At 40.1% G+C, this 27,400-nt stretch overlaps 1 protein-coding gene across 1 annotated transcript in view; it reads left to right on the top strand.

Moving 5' to 3' along the window:
• Positions 1-27,400, top strand: part of FBN1 (fibrillin 1) — a 275,163-nt gene that overhangs the window by 178,386 nt on the left and 69,377 nt on the right. The window contains exons 25-39 of the mRNA XM_018054172.1: positions 727-954; positions 2,724-2,849; positions 2,970-3,098; positions 3,895-4,020; positions 4,123-4,248; positions 6,566-6,688; positions 7,823-7,948; positions 10,129-10,254; positions 18,740-18,862; positions 19,016-19,138; positions 20,582-20,707; positions 22,515-22,637; positions 24,361-24,483; positions 24,781-24,945; positions 27,249-27,317. Coding sequence (XP_017909661.1) covers positions 727-954; positions 2,724-2,849; positions 2,970-3,098; positions 3,895-4,020; positions 4,123-4,248; positions 6,566-6,688; positions 7,823-7,948; positions 10,129-10,254; positions 18,740-18,862; positions 19,016-19,138; positions 20,582-20,707; positions 22,515-22,637; positions 24,361-24,483; positions 24,781-24,945; positions 27,249-27,317 — 1,962 coding nt within the window. The remainder of the gene's footprint in view (positions 1-726; positions 955-2,723; positions 2,850-2,969; positions 3,099-3,894; positions 4,021-4,122; positions 4,249-6,565; positions 6,689-7,822; positions 7,949-10,128; positions 10,255-18,739; positions 18,863-19,015; positions 19,139-20,581; positions 20,708-22,514; positions 22,638-24,360; positions 24,484-24,780; positions 24,946-27,248; positions 27,318-27,400) is intronic.

The raw sequence follows: 27,400 nt of genomic DNA, 5'->3' as shown, positions 1-27,400 counted from the left end.
GCTTCAGTGTTTAGTCCAGGATTCATTTTGAAATTAACCATTTTAATAGAGACAACCCAAATGTGGAATTTCACAGAAGGCTTCCATAGCTTTCTAGCATTAAAGGAAGCCCACATTCCCACATGTACACAGAAGAATGTGCACATAAGCACATGTTGAGGTGAAAGAAATACTTGAGAAGAGGAGTCAATGGCTCTTCTTTGCTGTTTTCCCTCTCTAATCACAAGGAAGGCAGTCCTCCTTTCAGAGTTCACCATTCTACCTCTCTAAAAATGAAGTGGATCTGAGGAAAGGGTGCTGGAGCCAGCTGAGATGTTTTCCAACAATAAAGATTGCAGTTGGCTTTCAGCTAGAGCGATGTCAAGACATCATAGAGTACATGCATTGGTAATCAGCCTGGTTGGATAATGAGGAATACGTTTCCCAAAAGAGCATTGCAGGATTTCTGTGAACACTGCTGCTCCTGGGGAATTATCAGAAAATGCCTAACATTGAAAGGATTCTTGCCACAAGAGGAGATGCAAAAAATTATGAGCTGCCAGCAAGCCTTTATGAAGCAGGAAAACCCACCACAAAGCCTTTGAGGAAAAAAAAATGAGTTTTAGTCAATCAGTTTATAGTAAATTACTGTGTGTATTCCACTTGGCCTAACACAACGCTGGCTATTTGAGGCAATGAAAACAGAGTAGCTCTCCTCAGCCTGCCTCTGTTTGCTCCCTTGGGCAGATATCCGCCTGGAGACCTGCTTCCTGAGGTACGAGGATGAGGAGTGCACCCTGCCTGTGGCTGGGCGCCACCGCATGGACGCCTGCTGCTGCTCGGTCGGGGCAGCCTGGGGCACCGAGGAGTGCGAGGAGTGTCCCATGAGAAACACACCTGAGTACGAGGAGCTCTGTCCCAGAGGACCCGGATTCGCCACAAAAGAAATTACAAATGGCAAACGGTTTTTCAAAGGTACAGTGGTTTCAGTGGTTGATTGCTCTTCTTTTAGGTCAATAGGATGCCTTTTCAGGAGTGCAGAGTTCTGCCAGCAGACTTACAGTAAATATCATCAACGTGGTCATCCCTGGATCATCATCTTAGGATGCCTTCTTTGCTTTCTGAATTTTGTATGGCAAAATATTCACTCCATTACGAAATTTCTTTTTCTACATCTCGGGGCTTACTGTGGTCACTTTCCTCTCCCATCTAGTCACTATTAAGTATTACAGTAGATTTTGATATTATCCTGAAGCTAAGAAATGAAAGAAAATCTTGGGAAATGTTTATGCCATCTGCTGAGGCCCTAGAGATGACCTTTATCTTGTCATCTGTGGTTCATGTATTTGCAGTATTCATTTGAGGTATTCACGTCACCGTGGTCCACCTGAGTATAGACAATGGTGTGAGAAACCCAATGGCAGGTCCTCCTTGTCCAAATGCACTGAAATTCATTCCTGTAGCAAACACACTCAAGTGACTTAAGATATTTCAAATTTTATCTTCTTTTGCTAAACATAAAACTCATGTTAAAAAAAAAAAAAGAAGTCACAGATTTAATCTGATTCCAAAGTTGAGTTACCATTTTATGCACCATGATACAAGAACATGTTTACTTCAGCATGTGGAAAAAATCATAATTGGTTACTCAATATTCCAGTTATTCAGGGATGCCCAACTTTAGCTCCCAGTGTAGAATTTTAAGTCACTTTCCCATTGTGTCTGAGCCTACTTGTTATGCTTCACAATTAAATGAACGTATAAAAATGGGAAGTGAGTATATAAATATTACCACCCGTAATTAAAAAGTGTAGACTTTTTTTCCTACTGAGCATTTGGTTCAAGAAGTCCTAGAGATAAAGTTGTACCGTCTAGAGAGACAGTTTCTAGGTGGCCTTCTTACATGTCTCTAAAGAAAATTCAGAGAAATGTAGGTGATTTGAATTCAAAGGTTGTGGTGGTCCATTGCAAGAGAAGGACTAGATGTTCCTGAGGTTTAATCTGCCAGTTCTGTGTCTCATAACATTTGGTAGAAATGAACTTCATATCTTAAGCTCTAGGTCTTGCTTAAGAAAGACCCCTATAAAGGGAAACTCAAATCACATGTTACAAGTGCAGTCCCCACATACATAAGAAATGCTTATACACTTTAATTGTATTAATGAAACCTTCATGTTAATTGAGAAAATATTTTAAATCAGTACTCCTTATTTAGAATGTGTTTTAAATAGTATACAGCATTTATAAATAATTTAAATTATAAATAACATCTCTTTTGAACTTATTATTAGGTATAAAAGTGTCAGGAAGCATAAATGAATGTCTCATTCCACTACATACTCAATTTGGTTGCTATAGGACAGTCTATTTGGAAATCTTTTACATGCTCTACATATAGACACTAGAATTTAGTTTACATATAGCCACTAGACTATAGACTTTAGAATTTTTATTCATCCATTCAGCAAATAGTTCAGTGTTTGGTATGTATCAGATGGTGTTCTGGGCTTTAGAAGGCCAAATAAACCCTCTCTTTACTTCTTTAATAATACTTTCTAAAATGGAGACATTTAGAAGTCTAAAACTGTTTACAAAGTCCTATTTCTGATAGTCATCACATTTTTTAAAAGCGTATGACCAAGACCTTAAATCAAGCCCTTGTGTCTCCCTGGGTTTCACATGGGGTATGGATTCCTCCTGATGGATCACTTATGGATTTGTCCCACGCTTAATTTTTCTTGAAGACATCAACGAGTGTAAGATGATTCCCAACCTGTGCACCCACGGCAAGTGCAGGAACACCATTGGCAGCTTCAAGTGCAGGTGTGATAGCGGCTTTGCTCTGGATTCTGAAGAAAGGAACTGCACAGGTCAGTGAAGGGGCCCACCCTGGAGGGACACCCGTGGGCACTCTTAGTCTTTAACATGTGGCCACAAGGAGTAAAGCTGTTCTGATGCTCACCTGCTGCCTACTTACCGCTTTTGCGCAGACATCGACGAATGCCGCATATCCCCTGACCTCTGTGGCCGAGGCCAGTGTGTGAACACCCCCGGGGACTTTGAGTGCAAGTGCGATGAAGGCTATGAAAGCGGATTCATGATGATGAAGAATTGCATGGGTGAGTGCGTGACCATTGGATCAGCCCAGGGAAGAAACAAGCCAAGACGCTTGGGTGACTCATCGCCTGTGTGGGTTCTCCCTGCTCCCCCAGCGCGCTGGTCTCCTGACCAGTGAGTCAGGCGTCGGTCTGCGGCAAAGGAAGACTGACGTACAGAAGGAATGAGGGAATTCATGCCGTGGGGGGGTGGGTGGTCTGTAGGTCCCTGAGGAGTGACCTGGAATAGACACCCTGGGGAAGAAAGGACAATTCAAACACAGGCTATGTTTTAGGAGTCACATTCTAGAGTTTCTATTCATCATTTCTCTAAAAGGAGACTGATTAAGATAGTTGCATTAGATCAGGTTCCCTAGCAATAGGCCTGAGATGGGGATTTTTATTTTATTTTTTTTTAGTGTTCTTGGGAGAAACCTGTAAGAAAGGGAGGGAAGCCACTTAGGGCAGGGGAGGAATAGAAGCAAAGTGTTAGGCTGGATTTTAGCTTTAACCTGATCCCACAAGGGCCTTGGAGTGTGAACAGCACCCAAGAGTTGTCCCAACTCAAGGGCAGGAAGCTGAGATTTTATACTCCCATGTCAGTTCAGCTAGGAGCAGCCCCCAGCATGGGAGGGGGTATAATTTCTTACCTCCCAGCCATTTCTGAGTGAGGTGGGTATCAGTTCTCCAAGAAGGGAGCCTGTGAGCCACTAGCAGCCAGGACTTCCAGCACCTGGGTGCTGAATGCACTACCCAGGTCATGGGAGTCTGGGGCAGGACACCTCCCACATCATCAACAGGGGTCATTTCTGTGTTGCAGATATCGACGAGTGTCAGAGAGATCCACTGTTGTGCCGAGGAGGCGTGTGCCTGAACACTGAGGGAAGTTACCGCTGTGAATGTCCCCCTGGCCATCAGCTGGCCCCCAACATCTCAGCGTGTATAGGTAAGGAGGAAGACCACTGACCGGGGGCTGGTCATTCGGCCCACATCCTAGTCAGAGTCAGAGGCTGATGGCTGCATGTTTGCTATTCTTATTTTTAAACAGACATCAACGAGTGTGAATTGAGCGCACACCTCTGCCCCCATGGCCGCTGCGTGAACCTCATAGGAAAGTACCAGTGTGCCTGCAACCCTGGCTACCACTCAACCCCTGACAGGCTGTTTTGTGTTGGTAAGTTCTGTAGCTTATGCTATTTCTTATTTTCTTTAGTATCTCTCTAAAGCACTCAAGCCATGTTCTCTGAGTTCCATCTCCATCACTAGTTGCTTTTACTTAATGTTTCCAGTTTTCCTGGAAGTAAAAGTCTTCTCATGGTGGCTTGCAATCTTTGGATCTGGCCTCCCCCATCTGTTTAAAGAACCAGTTCAGTGAACACTGTAGAATGTTTTCGCTCCAGCAAGTACCGTTTGATCCACGCTGATCTAACTAGTGAACGGTAGCATATGCTTTGCTTCTGCATGTGCACACCCAGGCACATCAGCAAGTGATTACCGACTGCCTGAAATAAGTGCAGTCTGATGAGTGCTGGGAGAAAGACAAAAGGCACCGGGTGTGATCTCCACCCTTAGGTGGTTTGGAGCAGCTCAGATTCCAAAGAATAATTATTGGGAAGAAGACCATAGTCTGTTTATAGCTCACTGAGCAATAGAAGCCAGGTCTGGCACTCCTTAAAGATGGAGCTTTGTGGGACAGGCATTTTGCTTTGTGGCTGGCCCTGGGGAGGTTTAGTTGTACTGGGAAGAGTGGCGCAGAAAGCCCTGTGGCTTTATTGTGTTCAGAGTCAAAGTGAAACCTTGTAGAAGACCGCCAGTTTCTGCCTGCTTTGGGGTATACCCCTTGTGGAACTGCCAAGTCTCACATGGTTTCCACCCCAAATCATAAATCAGTCCAGATTCTTCTGACGCATGGCCCTAAGCAACTCAGAACTCCAACTCAGGCCTTTGACGGGGATTGGAACTTCAGCCAAACTGAGCGTCAAGTTTGTAACAGAATCTGTGACCCAGAGAATTTCACCCACATGCCCATTGTTGTCACTGAGCTGTGTTCTAGCACCCAGTACTTCTGCAGTGCCTGTGGCACACCATATATTGTATCATTAATCATTCATCCAACTCCCCAACTACGGTGTAGGTGTTATAAAGGCAGTAAGTATGTCCATCTCATTCACTGTTAGGGTCTCATCTCTAGCATGTGGTTCAGTTCATTTCAGTTCAGTCGCTCAGTTATGTCTGACTCTTTTCAACCCCATAGACTGCAGCAGGCTTCCTCATCCATCACCAACTCCCGGAGCTTACTCAAACTCATGTCCATCAAGTCAGTGATGCCATCCAACCATCTCATCCTCTATCATCCCCTTCTCCTCCCACTTTCAATCTTTCCCAGCATCAGTGTCTTTTCCAATGAGTCAGTTCTTCAAATCTGGTGGCTAAAGTATTGGAGTTTCAGCTTCAGCGTCAGTCTTTCCAACAAATATTCAGGACTGATTTCCTTTAGGATGGACTGGTTGGATCTCCTTGCAGTCCAAGGGACTCTCAAGAGTCCTCCAACACCATGGTTCAAAAGCATCAATTCTTCAGTGCTCTGCTTTCTTTATAGTTCAATTCTCACATCCATACATGACTATTGAAAAAGCCATAGCTTTGACTAGATGGACCGTTGTTGGCAAAGTAATGTCTCTGCTTTTTAATATGCTATCTAGGTTGGTCATAGCTTTTCTTCCAAGGAGCAAGCGTCTTTTAATTTCATGGCTGCAGTCACCAACTGCAGTGATTTTGGAGCCCAATAAAATAAAGTCTATCACTGTTTTCATTGTTTCCCCATCTATTTGCCATGAAGTGATGGGACCGGATGCCATGATCTCAGTTTTCTGAATGTTGAGTTTTAAGCCAACTTTTTCACTCTTCTCTTTCACTTTCATCAAGAGGCTCTGTAGTTCTTCACTTTCTGCCATAAGGGTGGTGTCATCTGCTTATCTGAGGTTATTGATATTTCTCCCAGCAATCTTGATTCCAGTTTATGCTTCATCCAGCCCAGCATTTTACATGATGCATATAAGTTAAATAAGCATGGTGACAGTATACAGCCTTGATGTACTCCTTTCCCAATTTGGAACCAGTCTGTTGTTCCATGTCCAGTTCTAACTGTTACTTCTTCATCTGCATCCAGATTTCTCAGGAGGCAGGTCAGGTGGTCTGGTATTCCCATCTCTTTAAGAATTCCCCACAGTTTGTTGTGATCCACACAGTCAAAGGCTTTGGCATAGTCAATGAATCAGAAGTAGATGTTTTTCTAGAACTCTTTAGCACACAGTAAGTGTGCAGTTAATATTTGTTGAAGGAACCAGATGATACAGAGACTTGCAGTTGCCCTGGAAGGCTCTTATAATTTTGTATTTTGTTTTGTTTTACTTGACTCATACATACCTGAGAAATTCAAACATGGGTCATCATCACATAGAGGAAGGTAATATTATTTTCCTTTTTCTTAGACATTGATGAGTGCAGCATAATGAATGGTGGCTGTGAGACCTTCTGCACAAACTCTGAAGGTAGCTACGAATGTAGCTGTCAGCCAGGATTTGCACTGATGCCTGACCAGAGGTCCTGCACAGGTAAGTAGGTTTTAGCTTCCTGGAAACTCAATAACAGGTCCCTGCGTGGAGTGGTTCAGGGCCTGGGCGTTGGAGTCAGACAGTCCTGAGTTCCAGTCTTTGCTTTGTCACATGGTTTAGCTGTCTGTCCTTGATGAAGATCCTTGACATCTGATTCCTCATCTACAAAATGGGGTTCAGATTGCCTGTATGGAAGAATATGTACAGCATTTAGCATAGTCCCTGGCACATGCTCAGTAAGTACAATATAAAATAGATTTTCTTCATTGATTAGAATTTTAAGAATCTGATCTTATGGCCTATTTCAGTGGAACTCAGGGTATGTTCCCTGAACCAACATCAGCATCACCAAGAATATGTTAGAAATGCAAAGTCTCAGCCCTCCCTCTGCACCCACACCTACTGAATCAGAAACCCCTGCGGGTAGATCTCAGTAAGCTGTTCTCTCAAGCCTTCCAAGTGATTTTGGATGCATGCTAAAATTTGAGAACTGCTGATATAATTTATACTTCCTGCTGTATCACCTGGGCTAGAAGAGCCATGTAGTCAGAGATGGGAAATAAAGTGGGTAATATAAGTTTTCATTTTGGCTCAGGTTAAGAAGAAAACTTAGGTTTAGGAACCACAATTATGTTATTGGACCTAGTAAAATCTCCCTTAAAGTCACTAGGTATAAATTTGGCTATAAAAATTAAAATTTTAAAATAGGTATTATGCTAAAAGTACATCTAAGCAGATAGGCTTATTTTCAGCATTATTTTTTATCTTAAAATATCTATAAAACAGCAAATAAGAGACTTAGGCTTTTAAATTTGAAAGTTAAAAAAATAAGATTGATGATCTTTCAAATGATAAGTTTATATCAGAGATAAAAGTGCTAATTAAATGATGGTCTTTTAAGAGCATGTGGACCTCCATCCTGAACTATATGTTGTAGATCTTGAAAATGATTCTCTCTTGTTTTACCCAAGATAACCTGATGGAATAATTTATGCAAAGCATTATTTGGATTTCAGAGCAAATAGTCCTATGCAAGCAGGCTGAGTTTACTTGACTTGGGTCAGTTAACTTTTTCATCACTGATGAATGGAACCCTTATCAACAACATGTCATCGTTGGCTTTATTCTCCACAGACATTGATGAGTGTGAAGATAACCCCAATATCTGTGATGGTGGTCAGTGTACAAACATACCTGGAGAGTACAGGTGCTTGTGTTATGATGGATTCATGGCATCTGAAGACATGAAGACTTGTGTAGGTAAGCAAAGAAGACAGGATTTTCCAATTTGCTGGTTATTCACAAGTGCTATTGTATTACATAGACTTGTTTCAGTAGTGAATATATCCAATGGGAAAAGTAAAAATATTTAAGAGCATAGTACTAATAGTATTCCAAAGTTAGCATTCCAAGAAGCATCTTTCTTGTGACTGTGCTGTGATGCTCTAGTCAGTATGTTATATGGACCGAGCTAAGACTTGGTCAACTCCAGAGGGACATTTCTTTTATGTCTGTGCATTATTTTTGGCCATTTAACCCTCCTTTTGCTCTACCTAGAGTTTGGCTTTTCAAATGTTTGCAAGGCAGCAAAACTGACTTCTAACAAAAATGCAATACATTCTAGAATTGATTGTTTTGGAGGGTTTCTATTACTGTCTTCAAATCTGTCATACCTTTTAATGCAATATCTAATCTGCCTTTAATTCCATTCATTATATTTTTAATCTCAGACATTGTAGTTTTTACCTCTAAAAGTTTGATTGGGTCTTTTTCTGGTATCTTCAATGTCTCTACTGAATATGCCCAATCATTTCTCCAGCTTTTTAAATGCAGGGAATACAGTTACAATAACAGTTTTCAGGTCCTTGTCAACTAATTCTGTTACCTATGACAATTCTAGTCCATTTCAATAAATCAACTTTCCTTTTTATTATGGGCCATATTTTCCTCTGTCATTGAATGCCTGTTAACTTTTGATTGGATGCTGGTGGTGGTTTAGTCCCTAAGTCATGTCCAACTCTTTGAGATTGCCTGCAGCTGTAGCCCCCCAGGCTCCTCTGTCCATGGGATTTCCCAGGCAAGAATACTGGAGTGGGTTTCCATTTCCTTCTCCGGAGATTGGATGCTAGACATTGTAAATTTTGCCTCACTAGGTCCTGAATGTATTTGAATTCTTAGAAAAATTTCTGAGCTTTGTTTTGGAACATAGTTAAATTATTTGGAAACAGATAGGTCCTTTCAAAGTCTTGCTTTGAAGCAGCAGTTGGGTTGGGCTCATTTTCTCTATTGCCAAGGCAAGATCCTCCTGGATACTCTATTCACTTCCCTCTAGATGATGAGGCTTTCCAGTCTGGCCAGTAAAAACAAGTACAATTCTACACCTTCTGGGAACTCTGATGATTATTCCCTCTAATTCTTTTGGATGATGCCTCCTCCAAATTTAAGAGTTTCCTTACATGAATATACTGGTCACTACTCATCTGGGTATTGTTTGGGTCCCTCCACAGATCACTGTAGTTCTGTGTGTGTGTATGTGTGTACATCTCTTTTCTGTCCTTTACTTGGCACTATGAAACTCTGGCTACCCTGGCCTTCCACTTTCATCTCTCCAACTCATGGACATTTCCTGGTTCCATCTGCCATACCCTCCCCTGTGCTATTGCTTTAAAACTCCTGCACAGTAATCTGGGGCATTTGTAGAATCCACCTAGTTTCTTTCTCTGATTGATCATTGTCTTTGTTGTCTATATTGTCCTTTTTTGTTGTTTCTATTTTAAATGAGAAGTAAATTTGGTTCCTATTACTCCATCATGGTCAGAAACAAGAGCCTAGAATTATAAATATTTAAATTATATCACATTTGTATCTTTTGAAAATACTTACCAAATATTTGTGAAGTCCTCAAAATTAAAGTCATGTCATTCAAAGTAAAGAAATGAATGTCATAAAAAAGATAATTTTTAATTGAGAAAGTTGTAGAGTTTGTAACCATCTGCCTTTAGACTATTAGTTCATCTATCTTTTTTTTCAAAATATGGAACTAAAATGTTAGCATCATGCAGTCAGCATTAAAATTTTCATCTTGCAACAGAATGTGCTGTTTTAAAAAGTTTTCCAGACTGTCAGAGAAACAGGCTCTGATTGAGGACCAGACCTAGAGTGAATCAGTTCATTTGATTATTTGACCTCCTTCTTGTGGTCCAAATAAGAAGCCAGTCTGCAAGGTTAGCCTTCAGTTAGAAGCATTGAGTTAGAAAATGCTTTCAGTTAGAAAGCATTGAGCTATGTAATTGTTAAGTAGTTGAGCTATGTAAATATACTTTTATTTGCACGAAAACATTTCATCTTCTCTATTTATTTGTCATAGTTGCTTTATCTCAGGGAGAATCTGTGATATGAAACAAATGGTTACGTGTATTAATAATATCTGTACTTTACAGATGTCAATGAATGTGATCTGAATCCAAATATCTGCCTAAGTGGAACCTGTGAAAACACCAAAGGCTCATTCATCTGCCACTGTGATATGGGCTATTCAGGCAAAAAAGGAAAAACAGGCTGTACAGGTATGTTTCTTCCAACTGAACAATAAAACCTTTAGTGGTTAAGAGATTGCTACCATAATTATAGATTAATATATGTTTTAAAAACTATTAATATTTTAATTGCACTATAAATCATTTTTCATTATACTGCATTTTTCATTAACTTAGCCTGCACTTCTTTGAAACTTGTCACATTTTAGATTGGTTCTAAGCTGAGGGTTCCCCCCCCTTACCTAAGAAAAAAGGCATATGAGAAAAATTGCCACCATAAATAATTTTATAAATATCAACATTTTATGAGGTTAAAAATAGCATTTTATGTCAAAGTAGTTAACATGATAATTACTAAACATTCATCTCTCTTTATTAAAGCCAACTTTTCCCAATAGCCTCCACTGTCAACTCTTTCTTTAATGTTTTATAAGTGAAATTACTTTTTGAAGAAACACATCCTACAACTCATATATTTCATCAGTTCTCATCAGTCTTCAATTATTTTTAAATTAGTGTGCTTTTGATGCATTAAATTGCTTTTGCCCTATAGATTCCTGTAGATCTCATGAAGTGGTAATTAAACCATAACTCTTGCTTGTTTAATAGCACAAAAGAAGGTCTTTTCGCAATATTTGTAGGAGATGATTCAATTAAACATCAAATGGAGGAAGTCACTCTGAGTTAATAATGTTGCTTCTAAGTGTTAATCGATTTTCAAACTTGAGGCAGTGATGGAGTAGTACATGGAATAATAAAGTTTTACTGTAGTCGCCTATAGTAATGAAACAGATTATGGGATTTAGCGTAATTTAAGACACAATGAAGGAACTTCCCTGGTGGTCCAGTGGTTAAGAATCCACCTGGCAATGCAGGGGACACCGGTTCAATCCCTGATCCAGGAAGATCCCACATGCCTTGGGGCAACTCAGCCCATGCACCGCAACTACTGAAGCCCATGCGCCCTGGAACCCGTGCTCTGCAACAAGAGAAGCCACCGCAATGAGAAGTCTGCTTGCCTCAATTAGAGTCCCTGCTCTTCGCAACTGGAGAAAGCCAGTGTGCACCAATGAAGACTCAGCACAGCCAAAAATAAATACATTTTAAAATAAAATAGAAAACTCACACATCATGAAGACCATGGTGGGCTTGAATTAGTTAACTGCATAATTTCTTTACAAATAATAGACTTTAATTTCAAAAGCCAGTTTGGTAAGCCATTGTGACTTAAACATTAAAATACTTGCTGATTGGTGATGTTAACTGATGTTAGTTATATCAATCTTTTTCAAGAAAGTTTCCAATATATGTGCTATCATTTTAAACTGTTCAATAATGTGATTTCAAAAATATAGATACACAGATGTCACCAATAAATTGCTGTTCATTCAAAAAATGACAGATTTTAGCCAAGTTATAAAAAGAAGCATGTAGCTAGAATGCTTTCATGTCACTATATTAGTCTTCATATGAAGCATGACTAGGGTTCCATTCTGTTACATGGCACAGAGTTTAAAATCCCTAGTCCTCATGTGTTCCCTGGGGTACAAATGATGCTTATATCAGCATGTGTGTGGTTCAAGATTTATTTTTAGCTTTCAGTAACAATTTAAGACCTAGGGTAAGGGGTGTTGGTCTGGTAGTAACACAAGGGAAGGTAGGACGGTTGTGTATTTCATTTTACCTAGTAGAGGCTAATACTGTTGCTTGGCCAAGTTGAACTCACTGAAATTCAACCCAGAGAACCATGATACTTATGAAGGGAGACTTTAATCCAATGGGACAGTCTTCATTCCCTATACGAAAAAGATCTCTGGAATTTCATACTCTAAATTTCAGCTAAAGAGGCACGTGCAGAGGCTGACTATTTTAGATCTCTTACCATGAAGAAAGCTTAAATTTTCATGCAACATTAATACCATTTTAGGTAAATAAGGTATAATGTATATAATGTCCTTGGCACAGTGCTTGGCATATAATATCTGGTCAGTAAATAGTAGTTATTGTTGTCATTATAAAATGAGTCACATAGATGCAGTGTCTAGAGGCCATTTTAATTAAAAACATAACTTCTAGTCTAGCAGAATTCTGTGATACTATTTACTAAGATGCTTAAAATCAGTTTAAAGAAGGAAAATCTTACTCTCTATATTAAAAGGCTTATTTTTTGTAACTGAGTTTATACAGACACTAGAGTATAGTTAAAAGAGCTGTGTACTCCTCATTAAATGAGATGACCGCAGTTTTACGTTAAGAACAGCAGTCTTAGTAAATCGCATAAACAGAAACATGGATTTGAAGTCCAAGAAATATTCTGTATCTTCTCCCAAGGGCCAGCATCCCCCTTCCCACTTCAGATTATAGCCTATAATGATTTTTCAATTGCATAAAATTCAGCTAGTACTGTAGGGAGAATAATTGAATTTCATGGCCCTTTTGATGTCACAGTAGCATGGCATATGATATTCTCATGTAATGGAGTAGAATTCTGAATTTTGTCCCTAGTTCTTTTACTGGTTCAGGAGCTTTGGGAAAATCACCAGGGTGCCCCATAGTTATGCAAGTGTTCCCCTTGGGTTAGAAGCCCTGCAGTGGAGGATGGAGGAGAGGGTGCCTTAGGGCAGGAAGAAAAAGAGGTTCTCTGTAAATCCTGCTATTAACAACCAAGGGTATCACATTGGATTGGAAATGACTTACACAAACAGGAATTGGCAGCAAGTTTGGTATACTTAAAAACAAGTTTTTAAAAATCTGAGCCAAAATGTTTTTTTTTTTTTAATCCCATCTAACTGGGACTCTTTTAGCCTGCTATTAGTTTAAAATTAGTGTCACTTACAACTTAGAATACCATCAGGTTACCCTGGTGATTGTACATTAAAGAAAAGTGTTTATAATGTCCCAGGCAACTAATGTAAATAGAGATATGTATCTTGCCTAACGGGATAAGAAGCCCTGCAACAAATCACAGTGAAGAACAAACCTGGAAATATGTTTTGATGATGGATAAAAGAAATATATCTACTTATATTTCTGTACATGTATAATAAGTATATGTGTATTTTAAATGAATTACCTTATAAAGGAGTCATAAAAATATGTATGCTATTTCATAGAGAGGAATTTTGTTTCATGAGAACTTTAAAAATGTCCTCTGGGTTCCATTACAGCTTTGTCTAAATATTTCAGCTCCCCTGTCATTACTGATTGTTTCCATTTTAACAAATAAACATGTTTTTCCCCCCAATCACTTTAGCAGTGTTCAGAATCCACCCACTGACTTACATTCCCAGCCCACACAGATGTTAAGGGTTTCTTCTTGCTCCTTAAGCTTTGTTCAAATTGTGGATAAGGTTGAGGGGAACATTCGATTTAATGAAAGGAGAAGAGACATTTTCTTATAACCTAGAATGTGGCTCTTCAATCCTTGTTTTATGGGGGCTGGATTACAGGTTTTCCTGTGGCCCACACATACAAGGAATGTGTATTCTGATTCTCATTCTGATTCTTCTGGTTCTCATTCTACACAGTTGTGATCAGACAACAGTTTGGAAAAAGGAAAACTGAGTTTCTGAGTTTCTTGGTGGCTCCTAGCTTTCTCATGCTAATCTGTTTGAACCACCTCCTATCACGTGCTTACTCAGTCAGTCAGTGAGTAAAGCATATAATTTTTTTTTGGAATATCAGTTATTTTATTTTATTTATTGGAGTATAGTTGCTTTACAGACATGTGATTAAAATCAGGATTGTTTTCAGTTAAAATAGCATGAGTAATTCAATATTCTGTAATGGTCCATAGGAGAAAAGAATCTTAAAACAGAGTGGGTATATGTGTATGTGTAATTGATTCACTTTGCTATCCACCTGAAACTAATACAATATTGTAAATCAACTATACTCCAATAAAAAAATTTTTTAATAGCGGGATTGCTGGGCAATTCCATTTCAGTCTTTCTGCTTTACATAGGAGACATGTTGCTGTGGGTGTAGTCCATGAAAGACAATCATATACTTCAAAACCACCAGCCCTCAGTGAAAATTTGCCCTCATTTCCTTCCAGCTCCTTATCACTGCTAATTGTCCTCCACTGGCTGGTAGCCTGTGAAAACTCCGTGGGTGTTCAGTTAAATAATCTTGGCTCAAATGTGGGTCCAAATTGAAAAATGCAAGTAGCCTTCACGTTTGGCCTCTCCATTCACTCTCAGGTCCCCTTCCCCACCGCCTCCCCACAGAGATTCCACAGCATGCCAGCCCTGCTGGACTCGATGCCCAGAGACTGACCCCACCTGGCAGGAAGGCAAGCATTGGAGTGGATGACACAACCTCCCCCGACATGGCTGTCCAAGGGGGCCAGAGCAGCTCAGAGCACAAGCTCTTTCTCTAGTGTCAGATTCAAGTGGAGCCCACCCCAAGCCTGGGCATGGGGTCTGCCCACACTACACCCTTGCTCTTCACAAGAGTCACGCCAGCGGGACCTTGGAGTCTCTGAGAGGGAGCTTTGGTGGGGGGAAGGAGGTTGCAGTGTCAGCCCTAAATTTGAATTTCTTTGCTTTTCTTGGCTTGTGCTTAATCTTAAAAAGGAATTTTCTGTCTGGAGCAAACTTGTGGGGGAAAGAGAACACTTGTGCAGAAAGAGATGTTCTTGGCAAGCGTGTGCTTTGTTTCCTTCGTATTATTGAAGAGTAGAGTGTTTGAATACGGTGTTTTTGTTTGCTTCTTTCCCTTATGGCTCAGTTTCCCCTTCTGTTTGCTTTTACAATGAAGTACAGTCTTAGGCCCAAGTCTTCCATGGAAGCAATTAATGAATAATAGTTGGTGTGTACACACACATACACACACACATGCAGAAAACTTTTATTCAGTGATGTCTTTAGACTTTATGACCAAGTCTTTTTAATTCATTTGTTGTAAACCAGTAGTGTAAGCTATTGAGATAACGACTTATGCTAAGATTCACAAAATAGAAAATTGAGTATGGCCTCCTGACTTACTCTCTCTCCTTCTATTCCAAAGCCCACGATACATGGCCTCCTCTTACAAACATAATTTCTTTTTGCCTTGAAAACATTGTGGTGAAATTGCAAATATTTTCTTGCATTAGAAATTTATGTTTGTATATTGTTAATGGTAAAAAACAAAAAAAAAGAAAGGAGACTCTCCTTTTATTAAAAAAAAAAAGTAGTTATTTTCTTAATAGAGATTAAATATGGAAGGTAAAAAAAAAACCCACATGAAAAGATTATCTTTGGTCATTAGAAAATTGAAAAGGAAAAGATAACAAGATTATTATATTGACAGGCTATGGATCATCTCTGAAAATTGTGCTTAGTAGAAAAGATGAGTGAATATTTCTGTAAGTCTATTAATACTCAACCAAGGCATCTGAAAGCAGACTTCTCATCAGGACTTAGAACAAAGTACTGATGTGACTGAAGAAGTCAGCCTGATATAAGGCAGCCGTGGCTGAAGACAGAGAGCATCAAACAGGGCATAGGAGACTGAGTCCCAGGTGCCTCGGGCTCTTCTCACTGACCTTGGGGCCCTGGCAAGTTCCCATGCCTTTGGGGACCTCTGTTTCTTCCTCTGAGAAATTGGGGATTAGGAAAGTCATATCCTAAGTTCTTTGCACTTAGAAAATTCCTTGATTCTTAAACATCTGGAGGTTTCAAATCTTAGGCAATGGAAATTCATTGTTTCTGCCTAACTCAGAGATCAGGACACATGAAGATGGGCCATTAAGGCAGGACACTGCAGGGAGTGATTATCTGAGGAAGAAGGAAGTGTCGGTGGCCCTGCCTGGGAGCCTGGAGTTCAGGGTTACTTTTTTGAATTCCCTGATTATTTACCACTATTATCCTTCGGCTGGCCCTCCTCCTCATTTCCTTGGAATGTGCCATGCTCAATTAGTCAGTTGGTTAAAGCTCCCAGTCATAAGTTTAAAGCTGCCTGGTATGTGCCTCCCTTGACCTGCCTTAATAACTCAGTAGGTTCATGTGGCTGCCAAGGTTACTTTAAAATTCACCTACACAATACATTGTCACTATCAGGACATTCTTCCAGGCATGTTTTCATTTCACTTATTAGTGATACTGCAAAGTATTTTTGTAGGAAAAAATGGCATTATTGTATTTTATGTTTGCTCTAGAAGCTATAAAGAAGCCAAACGATCTCAGGACCATTTCAGAACTGCAGATGGAGCATTTGGCAAATAGCATGCTTCCAAACACTTTCAAACCATCTAATTGGGCTTTTTAAGTAAACAAAAGGGTAAACATTAGTTGCTTGCCCAGTTTTTTTTTTTAATGCCACTATTCAAGTGATTGCTGAAAATTCTTGCAACATTTCATATGCCAAGATTTGCCTTCTTGATCTAAGTTTTGTGTTAAATGTTGGTTTCCATATAGAGTCATAGTATCCATCCATACCTAAGAGCTCTTGTTCTTAGTTAATGAAAAAGTTGATTATGAGGTTATAATGTTTTTCATTATATAATGGATTAATTTTGGGAAATAAGATTCTGGTACCAGTTCCAATTATGATCACCAACTCCTTGTCTTACTTTTCAGCTCAAGTTCTGACAACCATCTACCTGGAGATAGTGTTAGATTCCACAGGTTAAGGGATCAGTCCCATACAGTTGTGCCCACTTCAGATGCCAATTACAAGTCTAGGTTGTTTGTTACGTGAGCTTCTGACCAATTGGCTATAAATCAGAAGCTCCTATTACTCCTTCCCTAGGTTTGATTAACTTGCTAGAGTACCTCACAGAACTCAGGAAACCAGTTTATTCATTTGATCTATCAATTTACTATAACAGTGTATAGGGGTTTCCCAGATGGCGCTAGTGGTAAAGAATCCACCCGCCAATGCAGGAGATGCAGGTTCAGTCCTTGGGTGGGGAAGATCCCCTGGAGTAGAAAATGGCAACCCACTCCAGTGTTCCTGCCTGGAAACTTCCATGGACAGAGGACCGTGGCAGGCTGCAGTCCATGGGGTTGCAAAGAATCGGACGTGACTGAGCATGAGCACAGCACGTTAAAAGTGTGTAACTCAGGAGGAGGCTTTCCATACTGTTCATGGAGAGCTGGACCATAAAGAAGGCTGAGTGCCAAGGATTGATGTTTTCAAACTGTGGTGCTGGAGAAGACTCTTGAGAGTCTCTTGGACAACAAGGAGATCAAACCAGTCAATCCTAAAGGAAACGCTGAATATTCATTGGAAGGACTGATGCTGAAGCTGAAACTCCAATACTTCGGCCACCTGATGTGAAGAGCTGACTCACTGGAAAACACCCTGATGCTGGGAAAGACTGAAGGCGGGAAGAGAAGGGCATGACAGAGGATGAGATGGTTGGATGGCATCACCAACTCGATGGACATGAGTTTGAGTAAGCTCTAGCTATTGGTGATAGACAGGGAAGCTTAGCGAGCTGCAGTCCATGGGGTCTCAAAGAGTCGGACATATGTAACTGAGCGACTGAACTGAATCAGAGATTGGTTCTCTTGGCAACCAGCCCCATCCTGAAGTGCTTTCCAAAAGTTGCCTCATTAACATAACAAAAGACACCTTTATCACTCTTAGCACTTAGGAAATTCCAAGGGTTTTAGGAGTTCTGTGCCAGAAACAGGATAAAGACCTAATATGTATTTCTTCTTATAAATCACAATATCACAGGAAGCAAAAAATATTTCACTTCATGCTTTATATTCTCTTCTATAACACTTCTGTATTACAGAATCTATCTTGATTACATTTGGAAATGGAATTTTTAAGAATGGAGAATTTTTGAGAATTTAGAGTCTTTTAACAATGTGACCTTAGACTGGTTCTTGTTTTACTGAAAAATCTCTTTTGAATTGATTTGAGTTTTACAAGAAATATTCAAGAAGACTTGGGTCCCAAAGTGCTAGGACTCAAAAAAGATGGTTCACACACTACCTTAAGGAATATTCTCTATAAATGCTTGAATTAGCAATACCTAAAGTGAAACATTTATAGAAGTGAAGTGTGATTACACTATTGTACAATGTTTTACATTTTAAACATTAAATATATTTAGTTAATAGAATAGGATTGAAAACGTTTTCTAACATGCCAACATTGTATTCCTTTGTCTATATAAGATACGAAAGCAATGTGCATCATTTCTCTATAGTTAATTTAGTGAAAATGTTGGGAATAGAAACATATGACTATGAGCATTAATAGAATGTTAGGCAGCTCACTCTTTTTTTTGAGATCTTCAACTGGAATGAGGTTTCATTTTGTTTTGCGGTAACTGAACACTTAAAATAATGGAAAATAGTTAAAGTTAACAATAAGAAGTAGCATCATATTGTTCTTTGTATCTTGAAGTTTAAAATCATTCGTTTTAAGTAAAGTATGAACGTCAGTGCTGAATTGATCTCTGTTACACTGTCAGAAGTGTAAAAGCAAGTCAACTTTTGAATATTGCTGAGTTATTTAGCATTTGTGCTAAACTTTTTTTTTCTTTTTAACCCACTGGTTATTTTCCCAGACATCAATGAATGTGAAATTGGAGCGCACAACTGCGACAGACACGCTGTATGTACCAACACAGCAGGAAGCTTCAAATGCAGCTGTAGCCCCGGGTGGATTGGAGATGGCATTAAGTGCACTGGTGGGTTGGAAAAAAAAAGAAATTGCTTCTTATGAACTGCATGGATTATAAATATGAAAATCTCAGTCCTGTAAAGAAAAATTTAACATGTGTATTATTGATTTTAAATGTCACAGTTTCTGTTCGTAATGACATGTCACCTCTTTCCTTAAGACCTGGACGAATGCTCCAATGGAACCCACATGTGCAGCCAACATGCAGACTGCAAGAACACCATGGGCTCCTACCGCTGCCTCTGCAAGGAGGGGTACACGGGCGATGGCTTCACCTGTACAGGTATGCCCATGTTGGAAACAGCCATGTAAAGGGCAGTCAGAAAAGCCAGGTGCTCCATGTCCTTAAGACAGACCGTCACTTGTGTTTTGAAGGCTGGGTCATTTATAGACAATTTGGAACAGTAATTTGAAAATGAAAACAGTTATTTGAAATGACATTCCTGTGGAATGGAAATTTGTAGCTGAATCAATCAGGGAGATCTCAGAAACTAAATATATATTTACATAGATATATATAGTTAGATAGTTGATATATGTGTCACTGTATGTGATGATGTCATGAGTTTAAAACAAATCATGCTACCTTTTGTAAACCTTAGCCTTGATATTTTGTGCCTGTGTCTCACTGCTGACTTGTTTTCAATACTGAAGCCAAGAGTGAACTTGATGCAAGAACCTACATGAAGAAAAGAAATGAGATGTTCTGGAGCAGATTATCAGCATATTTTTTTTTTCCCTCTAGCCATCATTGTGATCATTCCACATTGGTATAAGTAAGAATTTCATAACTGCTTTGAAAGGAATTCGTTCACTTCCAGTTTTACAACATATTAATCACATCTTCTTGTCAGTGCTAATGCATCATCATAGAATTAATGTGGACTGTCACATATATTTAAATATATATGATTAGAAGCACTGTATAAAGAGATGATGCACTTATGACCATATGTATACAGACAGCATTTTTTAAAGTCAGGGCACTGGCATTAAATAAGATACTGAGGAGTATTTCTCATTGGCCATTAGGTAGCATAAGCATTAATTTACCCTGAGCGCTCTGCTCATAAGAAGTCATTTAAACATAAAAAAGGTTGAGGCCCAGTAAGTGATTTGCCTGGATTTTGTTTTAACTCACTAAAAGTTTCATCATATTTGAAATTGTTTTTGCTTAACCCAGTAAAGTTTTGTCATCACAAACCTCCCATCGCGTTCTAGAAAATACTCCAAGTTTCATGTACCAGGCATGTATGGTTGGTGTGTTTGATGTTTAATGACTGTGATTATTAGCAAAACTCAGAAGATATTAAGTAGATAGGACTTTTTGGTCTCTTCAATAGCTGCTATTCTAGGTCTTTTGCTGCCCATCTGATCTGAGCCTGGATTTTGAGAATCAGGCACAAACCATGATATGTTATTTCCTGCCATGGATATATCCTCACGTTGATTAGCCTGCTTGCAGAAGCCTGAATGTGAATGATCCCTTTAACTTATTACCCACTTTACATCATTAGAGATAACTTAGCATTCAGGATTCTGTCTCTGAACCCCATGTTCACTACATATTTAATATTGGCATTCAAAAGAGAAAAGTGAGTTTCAATGTTTCAAGTAGAAATTATGGTGACTAGTACCTTCTGGAAGTTCACAAGTATAAAAGTTCTCAGACCTGAGCAACAGAAAGCTCCTAAAAAGAGTAACTTGTGTTTCTTTCTGGCTATAGATCTTGATGAGTGCTCTGAGAATCTAAATCTGTGTGGCAACGGCCAGTGCCTTAACGCCCCAGGAGGATACCGCTGTGAATGTGACATGGGCTTTGTGCCCAGTGCTGACGGGAAAGCCTGTGAAGGTAACTGACCGGGATGCTGCCCTGGGCTTTGCGGGCCGGATGAGATTAGGTGATTTAAGTGTTCCTGGTGGTTTTTGTCTGTTTTTGTTGTTGTTGTTGTTGTTTTTTACACCAAGGTGTGTTTTGGCTTCCCATCTAACGTGTTGGTTCAGTTTGTGTAGAGATTGGGTGTCTAGCCAGACCACTTCTCTTTGTGCAGAGAAAAATCTCAGCTTCTTGGCCCTAAGCTTCTTCACATTCAACTTTGGCCAGGTGGTTTGCAAGAGCACACCCATTTAGTCATAGGGAGAATGAGGATAACCAACTCAATGCAGCATATTCATCCTCATTGCTGGGGGAAAGAGCTCAAAGTGCTGGTGCCCTAATAGAGAAGGATTCTTTTTAAATACGGGAACACAGTTTTTAATCTCAGCTATGGTTTGGTTTCTAGAAATAAAGGTTTTAAAATACCAGCAGACTGAACGGTCTTGTCCATAGAATAATGTCCTGGGTATGTCTCAGATGGTCTCTAAATATCTAATACATATAACAGTCTTTTGCAAATCCATTCAGTAAGGGGTCCCTAGGGATAATACCGTATGTCACAACGTCTCTTAGCATAAGGCCCTGTCTTTCTGAGAAGTGCTGGTCAGAGAGGAAGTGTCCTGAGAACCTGTTGCCTAAGGATGGATCCCACCAGGAAACACAAGATTCTTCTTTTTTACCCACGCTTGTCAAATCTAAGCACATTATCATCCCTCATTGAGAAGAATTAGCGACCACAGTAAACTGAGAAGATTTCAGTAGAAATTAACACATGATAACGATTGACAGTAGAAGTTTAAACAAGACCTTGATTAATGTCTCAACTAGTAGTTGTTGCCTGTTACTAGGACATTAACTCCAAAATTAATCTTTAGCTATGAGCTGTACACTGATTCCCTCATATAGTTCTACATAAATACTTTTCTTTGTTATGAAACCATTGGGTGTTTTTCACACAGTTTATATGAAGTAGGCAGAGTTTGATAAAAAAAATTCCTCTGAGGCAAGAAACTAATAATGCTCTTGACCATGTGCCTAATGCCTTGTTTACTTTTCTTACTGCAAACATCCAAGGAAAACAGGTACTGTGCCACCTCTGGGAACAGAAATACGCGCAGTGAAAGTTCTGCTTCCCTTAATGCTATAAGGGAAGGTTTTGTTTGTTTGTTTGTTCTTAATATAAATCATCACTGGCAGAATGCTCATGGCTATTAAAAACCAGTCTCAAGGCTGAAAATGTGCCTGTGTGCACAAGCAGAATGTTAACGTGAGGCAAGGACAAGCCTGGAAAATGCGTCTGCAGTTTTTAGATCTCCATCAGCAGTTGCAAACACACACCACAGTACTAGGGACACAGAGGACTATATAAACTGATGATAAAAGTTACCACAAAGACTTTGGGGTTCTTAAAATTTTAACTCACTACAAAAACAAGAATATATAGATGAGAGCAACCAAAGAGTTTAGTCTTAAGTGGGCTCATTTGATTCTTCCTTTACAAAAGTGATGTGGACCCACATAAAACACCATAAATGGGCTAACGTATATGTGAAATGCCTCGCCCTCTGCTTGGCATGTAGTAGGGGCTGAGAAAAGGGAAGTTCTCACCTAGGAGACTTCCTAACAGATGACAGATCATCTGAAAGCCTGTAGGAAAAGGACCTAGATTGATGTCAGATAGTCTTCATTTTCTTAATAATAACATCACTTGCCTTATTACATTAGGTAGCTTCTTTGGCAAGAACAATAGTTTAATTGCTCCCCCTTTCCATTGTTCCCTAAGATATCGATGAGTGCTCTCTTCCGAACATCTGTGTTTTCGGAACTTGCCACAACCTCCCTGGCCTGTTCCGCTGTGAATGTGAGGTCGGCTATGAACTGGACAGAAGTGGTGGGAACTGCACAGGTAAGGCTTCCATTCACATCAAGATCTGCTCTCAGGCATCCCAGGGGACCCAGCTGCTGGTGTCTTGTGGGGACCACACAAGGTTTTTCATGGAGTTGCAAAAGAAAAGCAGGGAGAAGCATTAGGAACCACAGAATAAATTTCTTCAGACCTGGCACCAATTAGATGTGAGGGTGCAGAGGAAAAAGTTGAGGAGAGCTCTAAGTGCAGTCAGTAGCCTTAGATACAAGTTTGTGGCTACAGAGGCATGTTCCTGTAGTTCCGTTTCTTCTTGGACACATTTTGGAGAGTTTCCTTTTGCACGCTGTGCCCTGGGATCGTGGATTTCATCTTGAACTTCTCTGCTGAGACACTCACGTCAGAGTGTTACCAGAGAACATGGTCCATAACAGTCAGCCACCCATTTCTAGTGTGTAGATCATATTCTTGTGGAGCAAAGAACCCTCCAGGAATGTAAGGAAGAAGCTAGAAAAGCCGTAGAAGGCATTCTGTAGACGACTGTCCCTCAGTTCACTTCAGCACTGAGTTAAAACTTTGAGAGCCATTTTCAGGTCTTCATCCTCCTTCCGTTCAATGATCCTAAGGAAACAGATTCCATTCTCTATGGGATCAGGATTTCAAGAAAACCCCAGTTTTTCCAGCTACCTAAGCAAACTGTGACTCAGTGGCTTTCCAATTATGACCACCATCACCACCTCCCTGAAATTGCTCTGGATCACAGCATTCTTCCCCAGGCACCCCTTCTTCTCTTGGTTTTCCTGAAAACAATTATGACCCCAAGTCAGTCTCTAGCATACTGCAGCGAGTCACCTCTCCCTGGCCATGCTTCTCCCCCGTGTCTCACATCACCACCAGCATCATTCCTTTCTCCCCACCCTGATTGCTCTTAGTCTGCCCTGCCCGCTCTAAGATCCCATGAGATTTGAGCGAAAGCATTTTTCACAACAGAACCTCCAGAAGGGTTACCAGGTCGAGCAGGAGGAGCAGAGGGGAAGGGATCATCCTCAGTCCCCCATCTCCTCTCTCTGAATCAGCTTGTCTGGTTTTGAATATTTCACAAGTGTTCAAAATAGACAAAAGGATTACACAGGGATGGCATTTGCCAAAACCCATGTCCTAAATATCTGGAACTCCGTTTTTGGAATAGAAACTGAAAGGGAAATATTCAGCCCAGCATCAGTAATGGGAGAGAGACTCTTAGTAGGCCTGAAGGAACATGCTAAGCTTCGTGCATGTGGTCTGTGCTTGCGCTCAGCTACAGCAAGGCCAGTCCGCCCAGCGGGGGAAGCAGCAGAAGTCGCCTGCTCCGGCCGCTTCCCTGAGACATCTTGCTCTCATTTGATAAAATAACAAGCTGCACATATTAAATATATTTTCTTAAAACCTGTGTCTGAATTTTTGGTTGACCTGAGGTCACAGTAGTGTTTTGTTTTCAGTTACCTTCACTGGAATATTTTTCCTTGTTCCAAAGTTATATTTTCTCCTGATGACAAATTTGAATGTTAAATGTGTTCCAGGGGAAAGAGACCAAAGGCTATGACATATTTCCTTCCTGAGGGATTTTGTTTCAGAAGTGGAAGACTATATTTCTAGGGGCAATTATAACTGGAAACTCTTTAAAAATTCGAGTTGGGAGCCCGAGATTTTGGTGCTACTGTTTTACAGTGACGCCTGCCCCACATTGGCTCAGGTAATAACTCTGGCCCTCGCTGTTCGGTTCTAGACGTTAATGAATGCCTGGATCCAACCACGTGCATCAGTGGAAACTGTGTCAATACTCCAGGCAGCTATACCTGTGACTGTCCACCCGATTTTGAGCTGAATCCAACTCGAGTTGGCTGTGTCGGTAAGATCTTAAACACTTTTCAGAGAAACACACTGTTGGTTATTTCTAAGGCAACATGGAACATTGCATTCTCAACTTCTGAAAAAAGTAATAAAATAATACAATGAAATGTAAACATTTCCTGGATCTGGTTTGTATTTTCAGGTCCTTTTCTCTAGGTCAATTCCCAGTGTCTGTGTTGTGGCACTTTTAGTTTAAATTATGGTTTTTAAACAGTTTTAGAAGTAGGTTTGAATTTTCAACCCTGACGTAGAAAGAATTTGCCTGACACTTCTTTTGTTTGCATGTGGTAAATAGATACCCGCTCTGGAAACTGCTATTTGGATATCCGTCCTCGGGGAGACAATGGAGATACAGCCTGCAGCAATGAAATTGGAGTTGGTGTTTCCAAGGCTTCCTGCTGCTGTTCTCTGGGTAAAGCCTGGGGCACTCCTTGTGAGCTGTGCCCGCCTGTGAACACATGTAAGTGGACATCCTCCTATTGATTATTATTATTAGTCCAGCTCCACCCAGTTCTCCTGTCTAGCTCCAGAGGATAGAAGCCACAGAGAGAGGGAGCTGCTGCTGGTCTGTATTCTTAAGTTGGTGAAGGGAGTGGGGGTTGAGGGGTCGAGATCATTCATTTCAGCCCTGCTGGGGACTCCCACTCCCAATGTGGGAGTCTGAATGCCTCTCCAGTTGGCTTGCACTCAAAGGTCAGGTGGCGCAGGTAACATCTCATTTCTGTCTGAGTATAAAGAAGAAAGCATTATTTTAAATAAGGTTTTCCAGACTAGGTTACTTATGTCATATTTGGACACGTTGATCTCTCCTCTTGTCATCTGTTGGCTGGTTTTAGAAGCTCTAGGACAGAGTGGAGTTTCCCTGGGTAAAAAAGAAGCCATTAGTTAAGCAAATATGAAATGGAAGATTGTTCCAGTCTTATGGTATGACTTAAAGGTTCAGAATGTGTTTTAAGGACAGAAATAATTAGTCTTTGAAAAACAAACAGCTTTCCATTTTTCTAAGTGGATGCTGTATTATGACTCAGAGTCAGATATAGCTTCCAGAGCAAAAGTCAGTGCCTGCTCCTTATCAGGTATATTGAGATAGGTATTGATTCTTTCTTTGTTGAAGGGTCACTTACTCAGTTTCTCTAAGGTAATTTGTTGAGTACCTAGAAGATATACTCTGTGTGTGCAAAGGTAATAATTCATGGATAATTGGATGGATAATTCTAGTCTAATTGCTAGTTCCTGCTTTCCGGGAGCATGCTGCTACTGCTAAGTCACTTCAGTCTGTCCGACTCTGTGTGACCCCATAGATGGCAGCCCACCAGGCTCCCCCGTCCAGTGTAGCAAACAAAATACTACCTAAACATGAAAGCCGTTATTCAATGTAGACCTCAATAAGAGAAGAAACAAGAGCAGACTGAGTGCCATGAGTGGAAGAAAGAGTGTTCCTGTTTCCAGTTAGCACTCTGTCACTTGCCATGCATGTAACCTTGGAGTAATCAAGCCTATGTCTTCATTCATAAGGTGCCTCATAGGATTAAATGAAGTCATTCCTGTAAAGCACTCAGCACAGAAATGAATGCTTGGCAGGCACCGCTTTCTTTCCTTTCTTCAGAAACAGAAGTCAGTTCTGAGTGGCAGTGCGTGGTGATAACTTGGTACATTTTTCAATTGGGGCTTGAAGGAAGGGAGTGACATGAAATAGGAGACTTCAGAAGAATGGATGGTCACAGAAAGAGGAGGAGAGAAAAATAAAAGAGGAGGATAGTTATTAATAATTTCATTGATGCTGAAAGAATCAAACCAAGATGTTTAGGTGTGTGTGGCAGGGGAGGAGGGTGGGGGGAGGGGGGTGGGCGGGGATCAGTTCTACTGAGTAAGAATGATAAGCCAAGCATTAGAAGTCCACCCTACCTCAAACTGGATCAGAGCTAGAACTGAGATCTATGTATATATACATTTATGCATATATTCATATAATTTCAGAAAACCACAAGGGGGATTATCAGATTTGGAAAGACCATGATGATTATGAAAGAACTGATTCGTATAGATGCTTATCAGAATGCTATAGCAGATGAGGGTCATTCTTATCCATGTGTTCTTGTATGGATCACACTGGTATGTGGTGCTGAAAGAAATGTTTTTGAGTGAAATACTTGGATGACAGAATTATTGGAGGAAACCAAAGGACCCTGTAAAAAGCTGGTTTTGGAAACCAGAGGAATCAATGTTGCCATCAGCAGAAATGGCGGGGCAAGAAAGCCCTCTAGTCATTAAGGAGAGGAGAGGTAACATCTCATTCAAGAAAGAACAGCTTTTCCTAAGGCTCTGTTTGGAAAAGGTTTTGGAGATAACCTGGTGAGCAGTATTTAAGGGAAGCTGTGATTCCCAGGAAGTAAGACTGAACAAAACATAGAAATGGAGGAGTTTGTTATAAAATAAAAATGGAAAGAAAAATCTTTAAAAGAAAGAACAGTAGCGATAAAGAATAAAATAGTTCATAAGAACATAAGACCAGAGAGTAGGTGGAAGGTTCACAGACTGAGGACAGGAGCCTTATGTTTGGCACATGTAGAGAAAGCCATTAGAAAGCACAAGTATATACAAAGATGTCAACTTGCTTCAGTTGGGTGGGGTAACTGCCCAAAATTCCTGTAAATGAATATTTTCAGGTGTTGTCTATATTTCTCTTGAGGATTCTATTTCTAAAGAAATTTTAGATTTCAGAGAACTCAATCTGATTTTTGTTTTGTTTGATTGCTTCTGTAGCTGAGTACAAAATTCTTTGTCCTGGAGGAGAAGGTTTTCGACCCAACCCTATCACCGTTATATTGGAAGGTAATTCTGTTTCCTTTATCTTAAAGCGTGCCCCTTTGGAACTTCCTTGAGTTGATTAACAATGCTAAAGACATGCTGTTGTT

This window comes from Capra hircus, chromosome 10 (genome assembly GCF_001704415.2).
Source record: "Capra hircus breed San Clemente chromosome 10, ASM170441v1, whole genome shotgun sequence".
In the NCBI taxonomy this organism is placed as follows: Eukaryota; Metazoa; Chordata; class Mammalia; order Artiodactyla; family Bovidae; genus Capra; species Capra hircus.
The sequence above is the reverse complement of the archived record's forward strand: the minus strand, read 5'-3'. Positions and strand labels throughout refer to the sequence as shown.